The following is a 9,307-nucleotide window of genomic DNA, read 5'->3' on the forward strand; positions in this document are numbered from 1 at the left end:
AGGAGTCTTTCCATAACGAGAGTGGATCGAGAGAGATGCCGGAGTCAGAAAGTCCACACCCTGACATGGTGAATTTACTTATGCGTCCTGGCCTCTATCACAACCATGTGCTTCATTATATTGCTGGCTTCATGTGTCGGAAGATCCAGAAGAAGATTAAGTGCAGCACATGCGCAGCATTCTTGTCCACCTCAACCTCTTCATCAGACGCGGCAACATTCACCAGGATTCGAGACAGGGGTGGACTAATTTATGCCAGCGACGATTTGCTAAATGTAGTCAAAACAGCTGATCGGTGTCTACGACGACTGCTCGTCACAGAGAAAGGAGGTCCCTTGTTGTCAGTGTCAGCTCTCACCACACGACTGGTGACACAAGAAGTTCTTGAGTCTGTGGGACTAACATCTTTTCAGGACCTTAAAGCCCATTGCCTTGAGAATCACTCAATCGAGCACCAAGATGACCACGCCACCCAGATAATAAAGGAGTTATGTGCAGTCTTCTGCAACCTAATGCTCACACACCATGGAAGGCTATTTAATGAACGCTTTGTTAGGAAAAACGAAGGATCGCAGCGTCACAAGTTGGCAAAGACAATTCTCTTCCTTCACGTCTAAGTGGCTACCCCTCCCCTGGATTACGCTTGGATGCCCACAATGAGCTGGTGAGTACAGAAAATAACTTTGTGTAACAAACACATCTCTCAGTCTCTCTCTCTCTCCTCACTCTTTAGAACTGTGTACATCTTTCATCTTTGTTGTCTTTATAAAGTCATTTTCCTTTTCCTTCCTCTCTATCTTTCTCTTGCCCCTGAACTGAAGTATTCTTCTCCTGCCCAAGACAGTATGCAACCAACTTGATTCTTTCCTTCCCTTTGCTTCATGTTAAAAATGTATGCCACCATAATCTCCTTTTACTAAAAAATATAAGTACCGGTTTGAAATGAACAATGTACGTGGGTGGGCAGGTGTTGTGCACTCCTTCTTTCAACTAGATCTGATATTCATCCAAGTGTCTTAAATCTACTGAGTTCTATTTTCGTTCTTTTACTTTTTAGTTTCAAGTAGCTGTGCATCTGTTCTTATTTGTTTGTTTTCTTGGCTATTTTCAAGTTACAAGTAGATCCTTATGATATTATGCGTTTGTCCATAGACTCTACTTTTAATTTTATGATGAGATATCAGCGTGCGGTGACCGAAACTTGATGTGTGTTGTCATAACAACGGAATTTTGTATTAGATCCACTATAACTTTATGTCCTTACTTTTATCATCACTGTGGTACGCGTATTGTTCTTTATAATTAAAAAAAATTGTGGTATTAATTTCATCCATTACATTAGATACTTATGTCCCTGTTAGTTACACCTAGAGATAGAAACAATAAAACGAACGCAGTACGAATGCTAAGTCAGGGCCGCGAAAGGCCTCTCTAATCTAGTCAGCCGCCCAGGCAGTAGCGAGCGATTTTTGCCCAACTGTTCCGCCATTACTGTCTGCCCTAGTGCGCTGGCTGGGAAGGGAGGGCTGGCGTAGCCCGTGCGCAGTCTCGGCTAATTATAGGTCTATGGACTGTAACATGAAATGTTAGTCCTTAGTATTAAAACTGCCATAAAAACATTCTGTGTTCCTGGAAATGAACCAAAATAAAATACAAATGTCCACGAATGCTATGTTATTTGACTTGCTAAGCAAGTCAAAACCCTCTCTATATTTCTCTAATCATTTTTTTGTTCTTCAAGATATTGCCTTCCTATTTTTTTTACGGATGCAGTTTAACATTTGTACAATTCACTGAAGCATTATATTTTAGCTACATGTACATTTTATTATTATTATTTTTTTTCTGACGGCTTTACTCACCCTACCCCTAACATCTTTTGGGACTTCAGAGTTTGGAGATACACTAGTGCTTTAAAAAAGTACATAGACAAAATATTTTTGGTCAGTGAATTGAAGATATGTCCACAAGATAATTTCAAAACAAAAATAGACTTATCATGTCAAACAAAAAAATGATTAGCAAAATGCATCCCCCACCATGAAATGCCAAGAAAAATCCAACGTGACCGCCATGTTGACGGCAACAGAAAGATTTTCTCAAAATACTATGTTTAAATTTTTATCAGCATGACCCTGGATGTATATATAAGAAGGCTTGCTTCAGGCAATTTTTCTCAACATTAAGAAAAATGGGCTTGAAAAGTAGCCTGTCCCCTTAAAAAAGACAAAGCAGATTGTAGACATGGAGAGAGCAAAATGACTTATCACACACACACACAACGCAGTATTTCAAGAAAACATGACGACAGCCACTTCTGTCTCTGACTCACACCATTTCCTGTGACTCTGGACCAGGGGTGAAAGTCAGTGTGCCCATCTCCTGACGGTACCACTCTCTCCGTTGGGCCAAGTCCACCACTTCGACAGATCGTACGCTGGACACACTCCCTTGCTGTGAACGACGGGTCTGACCACTCGACGAAACGCTCTGAGTGAAGTCAGGACAAACCGAATCAGAGAATATGTCCTCATCTTCAGTGAGTGCTTGTGACCAATCGCCAGAACCAGATCTCGGTGAGTCGTCGTACCGTTGTCCTGCATGAGGGGGGAGGCTACTCCAACTGCTTAAAGAAAAAGAATCTATCGGTGAATCAGTTAGTGAAAGTGTGAGCTCACCACGCACCCCAGTGCCAACATCTTCTATTTTCAGGGACTTTTTGCCAGTACCATACATGATACCCTCAGTGACTGCTGCTTCTGACTGGCTGTTGGCACATTCTGATTGGCTGTTGGCACATTCTAATCGGCTGTTGGCACATTCTGACAGGTTGTTGGCACATTCTGATTGACTGATGGCACATTCTGATTGGCTGTTGGAACATTCTGACTGGCTGTTGGCACATTCTGATTGGCTGTTGGAACATTCTGACCGGCTGTTGGCACATTCTGACTGGCTGTTGGCAAATTCCAAGGGGTCATCCACATCTGGCTGAAGTCGTAAACACGGCAGGGGACTGTCACTCTCACTTTCCACCATCTGAAGACCTTGGGAGAAAGTCACAAGACTAAGTTTTAGTGGCACCTCCTTCGGTGATAACACAGAATGCTGACTGACGTCACTGTCATCATTTGACCCAATAATGCCACGGCAACTGACAGGAGGATCATCGTCCAGTTTCCTTTTCCTCCCTTCCACACCGATCTGACCACCCGTCCCCGAGGCAGGGGTCACATGACCATCCCCAGTCACATTGAGCTGGTATGTAGCATCTCCCAGATGTCGCATCGTCCGCCTGCCTCTGTTAGAGCAGAGGTCAGGGTCAGTGACATCAGAAGGTACCGGCGGTGTGCACAGAAACGGAAACTGCTCCCGTAGCTCTGAGCTGTGTCTGGCAAGTGAGCCCTGCAGCTGTGAGCGGCCTGACGGCAACGTAGAACACTCCTCCTGATGATTGTCAATCTCGCCTCTCACAAGGTCAGAAAAGTCAAGGTCATACTTGGCTCCTACTTCAGTCTCTGGGGAAATCATACAAGGAACATACAATGAGAAAGCGCAAAGATACCTGGTAGAGACTGCATTCTGGATACGGAGGCCAGTACAGGGTGTGTGTATGTGGAAAGGGGGGTGGAGGGAGGAGAATACTCGTAAAAATAATATAATAATAAATATCATTATGTGACTCATATTTTCATTTTCTATTTCTATAAAAAGGCTCAACCAATGAGCATTGCATTTCAGGAGATAGCCAACATCGTAATTATAAACTTACTTGACACATGTTTCATGTAGAAAATAGTACTCTGTAAATAAAGAAATGACAATTACATCATGTGTATAAAATTTCTATGAAAAAATTTGCCACGCAATGAACCTGGAAGAGATCCTGCATGCAGTAAAAACATAAGACTACAATAAAAACTAACTCACTGTCACAACAAAAAACCAACTGGAATGGTTATAGAGACAAACAATAACATTTTTGTTCTCTATCTCACTCTCCCTCTACTATATACATATATGATATATATATATTATGTATAAATAAACTTAAAGTAATTTAAACTTTAAGTGATTTTAACTTTTAACACTTTCCACCCAGGCAGCGTGCAGAGCGCACTACAACACTTGTCTCCACAGACCAGGATGCAATGCAGTACATCAGTACTATACCTGTATCTCGGCAAAAATACCCCAACCATTATGAAATTTTCAACATACTGAGAAAATAGAATGTGATGATTGCATGTTCACCAAAAAAGGAATTAGAATCGGAACTGAAGACATTAGATCTAGCTCATTCATCACCCACATTCTCATCATGGCATAAGAGTAAGGCAGCACTCATGTTAGGTTTACTCGACATTTTTCAAAAAAATTTACTCCAACCACACAAACCATTTAGAAAGGAAATTTAACTTTATCAAACGTCCGTATGTCAAAAAAGAGATAATTACTGCAGCGTTTTTGTTGATATACCACAATACCACACCGTCGTCGATCAGGGTTCTGTGGTGGCAAAGTGTAAAGCTTGTGTGGGAGGAAACTCGGGCGAGTAGACAGCAGCTAGATCTTCTGCTGCGAAGAACCCCGTTGATTGATTGAGTAGGTGTTTTACGGCACTATCGACCCAATTCCAGTCATCTAAGTGCCAGAAAAAGCCATTTCAAGCAAACGTTTCAGCTCTCTCTACCCGACACCTTTGGGCCACATGTCCACCAGAGCGGAACCGACCGCATTTTCTGTCAAGTAGGGCGTTATTCCATCTGGTCCATTCTGGCAAGCGTGTCTGCCAACAGACCAGCATTCCAGAAATGACCTGACTAGTCTGTTCATCTACATATTATTCTCCCACCAAATGACGGATGCCGTAAGACATTGTTCGAGAAAGATGTATCTAATAACTTCATTGTTGTACTTTCTATAATCATCCAGACTATGGCTCGTGTGTCTGTGGTTTTGTTTACAATGAAAGAACACTCAGCCAAATAATGAAGCAGGTCAAAGGTTAGGGAAAACAAGGTTGGAAAAACAAGAAATGAAACTTTTTTTTCAAATGACTAAAATTGTTAATAATTAATATTATAGCTGTTTATACATTGACTTTGCTCATTTGGGGCACTGATTATGAATAGAATATGATAACAGATTTTTCATCAGAACCTAAAATTAGAATTTTTTTTAAAACTCTGTCTGAACCTATGGCTGATGAATCACCAAATGACCTCACAAAAATAGTGCAGGCAACATTTCAATCAACCCATTTTTTCACAGAAATAGTTGGGTCACTAGGGTAGACACATTCACATTAAAACTCTCACCGATTGCCTAGGTGAAAACCAGTGGCTTTTATTAGTCTTGCAGTGTTTCTAGAGGAAGCACTCAATACCACACAACCATTCCATTGACTCAGGCTCAGCAGGGCCGGAAACTCACCCTGGGCACAGTGTGTTTTGCCACCTGCGAAATACTGCAGTAGAGAACTTTGCCGTGTGTTCGTCATCAGTTGAGGCAGGGGTGGGGAATTCTGGGTTAGTCGGGCTGCCAGGCTGGATGGCCTCCTTGTAAGCGACATTCTTGGCGGATGTTTCCTGGACAAGGCACCTTGTCTCTGGCCAGATTTCGATGAATGAGTCTGACGAAGATTTTTATTGACAACAGAGTTCAAAGTCAAAGGCTTCCTTGGTATGTGCGTGTATTTCTGAGGTTTGTAGGCCATAAAACTCAGTGGCTGGTTGTATCAGGTACACTCAAAAATGCTGTACAAGTGTAATCACAAAAACATTTTAAAATACATGACTTCCTGACCTGATCTTACCCAGTTCAAAAGCTAAGACAACTTTTAGGCAACATTATGACAGTTCATCACTGCAATACAGGGCTGTCCATCCACCAACATATTTATGTTGTAGAAATAAAAAAAATAAAGGACTAGATTCTAGACGTAATCTGGCCACGGATAGTCTTTTTCCCTGGGGTATCAAGGACAGCTGTTGCAGATTCAAGGAAGGAAAGAGAAGGATATAATATATCATGAGGTACAAAAATGGGATGATGTACAAGGTCTCAGCGAGCTCATTGTTGTCAAGTCCACATAAAAAGTGTGCGCGTTTTGGGGGGGGGGGGGGGGGGGGGGGGCGCAGTTATTTGTTGTGAGCTTGAATCTTCCATAAAAGACAAAAGAAACTTGATGAAACAGAACTTGACATAAACTTTTGATCCTGAATTTAAAATTAACTATGCAAAGCCCCATGCCACAGCTGCTTGTTTCAAGTGTCAAACAAAGATGCAGGTATTTTTAGAATTATATTCTCACATCGGACTCTTTGCATAGATGGAAGAATCCTGCTTTGGTGACACTATTATACTAGATCTAGATCTAGATCTATATATAATATTATACCCTGGCAATCATGAGACAGAGATCTAGATCTAGATCTAGATCTAGTAATGCTGAGGTGAAAGTAAATAACATCCAGAGTAAGCTCGATATCATGTAGAATCTAGATCTAGATCTATATCTAGATAATGTTGTTAAATAATAGATTCTATACAAATGTATGGTATCATAAAACAACGTTGACAGTTGACGCACCTGAAGCATGTGACGGGGCGGATTCGATTTGGACAGCCACCCAACATCACCATCCACAGCGTCTCTCTTTAGTCTTGTTTCCATTCCGACGGTAGATCTACAATAAAAATTCTAAGGTCTAAATGAAAACAATGATAGACTCTAGATCTAGATCTAGGCCTGGTGACTTGGCCTTGGGTTTGGGCTCAGTCAGTCGTCGTTACGGTTGTCCCGACGAGAGCAGCCACTGTTTACATCACCGCTTTGCGCTGGGGCCTCAGACCTACTTTCGTTTTTCTGATTGTTTCCGGTTTGAATATCGGCGCGAAGTATTGCTAGTATACGGGTACAAGTAGTCGAGTATCCTTTCGATCACAGTGAGACAATCCTGGCCCATGGATGATTTCAAATTTAAACAGGATTATAAATTATACATTGCACTGCTTGAGCATAATATGTGAGCCCCACTTTGTAACAACCCGTGTTTTGCGTTTTCAAGATCGAAAGGAAATCAATCATGTATTAATATTTCCTGGGCTTTTATGCTCGGTTGTTTTCCTTCGATGGTGACTATTTCTCCGAACGTTCGGGAAAATAAACTTATTAACTATTTCTCCGAACGGTTTCCTTTCTCGAGATGTTTTAGTTATTTATTGTGAGATTTTGGTGTAATCTTTCATTCCTCCATTCTGCGAGGACTGGGAAGAAGCATTTTTTTTTTGCATCGAATTCAATTTCTAGAGCTAGATCTAGAGATTTTTAAATGTCTGAATATTCAGATACTTCAATTGTGGTTGGGGCAACGTTCCTAGACTATGCTTCATTTCAAAATGCCTTCAAAAGGTACTGCGAGAAAACAAGACTGACCGACCTTGGCAGCAACCTATTTTGAATTAGATCTAGTAACCCAACAAAAATTAAAATCCTTCAAGTAGATCTGGGCCTAAATATTTTTTTAAAAATCCATCCACGCCCAAACCCCCGTTGTTGTTTTTGTTTTGTTTTTTGTGTTGTTGTTTTTTTGGTTGTTGTTGCTGCCTCTTGTTCTGCTGTTGTTTTGGTCCTGTTGCTGTTGTTAGCATACAGTTTGATCTTAGGTAGATCTAGTATTCTTTTATTTTCTTTTTTGTTTATTCGAATTTCGATTATGCAGTAAATTTCTTTATCATGGGGTATTTTTTTTTCATTTTCATAATTATTTGTATCGTCTTATCATTAAATGTTCTTTATTACTACTGCCATTATTATTATTATTATTATTATTATTATTATTATTATTATTATTATTATTATTATTATTTGTTGCTGTAATCATCATCATCATCATCATCATCATCATCATCATCATCATCATCATCATCATCATCATCATCATTACTATTATTATAACTAGATCTAGATCTATTATTATTATTATTATTATTATTATTATTATTATTATTATTATTATTATTATTATTATTATTATTATTATTATCATTATTATTATTATTACTCTTATTGCTACTGTTAGTCTATTGTGATTGTTATTTCTATTGCAATTATTATTATTATTTTACTATCATAATTTCAATATTTATTATAATTTTAAAAACTTATTTTTAAAATCATTACTTGTAATTAATTGTTTTCTAAAATCTTTTTTTTTCTAGGAGGGGGGAGTGGTGGTGGTGGTTGAAACGAGGGTGCTTTAATATGACATGATTATGCTCTTTTCTCCTTCCCGTGAATCCGACCGAAGCAGAGATACAACAGAGAGTGGCTGGGCGCCATTGGTGCAATTTGTGCAAGCGCTCCACCTAACCCTGGCCTTCAACCCCCCCCCCCCCTATCCCTTTTCTAATTGTCCAATGCCAGTCAGTGCTCTATATCTACATACTAGTATGTACTAGCCTATATCCTTGCGATCCGTCACCCGCTGGCTGCGCGCGCGCCAGTGAAGAGACAGACAGCGAGGAGAGTTTATGCTCGTCGCACCGCTTGCGGTAGCGACTGCATGCTGGGAGCAAGCAAAATCTTTGCACCAAAGTTATTTTAGTCACTGTAGAGAAATCTAGGCTGATCGTTCTTCCCGCACAAGAAGAAAGGTGCGTGAAACTCCTCTTCGCAGCACCAATTTGGTGCAAGCTAAAAATTTGATCCAAGTTACCGCTGGCCTACTATCTACTACATTCGTTGAGTCTACAGTAACTCAATGAAGAATGGGTATCGAAACTTGTCGCCCTCTTTTGTGTAGCAAGTCCTGTTAAGGTAAATCTTCAAATTGAGTCTGGTTGTTGGTGCTGCACGAAGTAATTATAAATCTTTAAATCTTCTCAGATTGTGAGCATAGTGAGTTGTTTAAGTAACGTTTCCCTTTATTTAAGTTTTTATGCGGTTTCATCTAATAACGTTGACCCTTTGCTTCTTGTGCTATTCAGCCGGCTACAGTAAGAAGAGAAAGTGCGCCTAAAAGAGCTTGGTTCTCGTCCTCATCAGCTGCGGATTTTGAGCTCAAGAAATGTTCACTTTTTTCCTGTACATAGTCTGCTTTTTACTGATCCATCAGACACTGACAAGGTTTGGTCATCAATCACAGTCACTCTCTCTTTGCCCCCCCCCTCTCTCTCTCTCTCTCTCTTTCTCTCTCTCTCTCTCTCTCTCTCTCTCTCACACACACACACACATATGCGTACAGAGAGCAATAGAAAGAACAGACGACACCAGACCGCCCGCCAACCGCTCATTACAATT

At 40.5% G+C, this 9,307-nt stretch overlaps 1 protein-coding gene across 1 annotated transcript; it reads right to left on the reverse strand.

Annotated features, from left to right (window-relative positions):
* Nucleotides 1-4,974: 4,974 nt before the first annotated feature.
* Nucleotides 4,975-6,866, reverse strand: LOC106011903. Its single transcript, XM_013083076.2, has 2 exons — nucleotides 6,596-6,866; nucleotides 4,975-5,635 (listed from the first exon to the last, which is right to left on the reverse strand). Exons 1-2 carry the CDS (start codon nucleotides 6,677-6,679, stop codon nucleotides 5,318-5,320), a joined length of 402 nt encoding a protein of 133 aa, XP_012938530.2. The 5' UTR covers nucleotides 6,680-6,866; the 3' UTR covers nucleotides 4,975-5,317.
* Between the last annotated feature and the right edge of the window lie 2,441 nt (nucleotides 6,867-9,307).

The sequence above is a fragment of the Aplysia californica genome, unplaced genomic scaffold (assembly GCF_000002075.1).
Source record: "Aplysia californica isolate F4 #8 unplaced genomic scaffold, AplCal3.0 scaffold00209, whole genome shotgun sequence".
Taxonomy (NCBI): Eukaryota; Metazoa; Mollusca; class Gastropoda; order Aplysiida; family Aplysiidae; genus Aplysia; species Aplysia californica.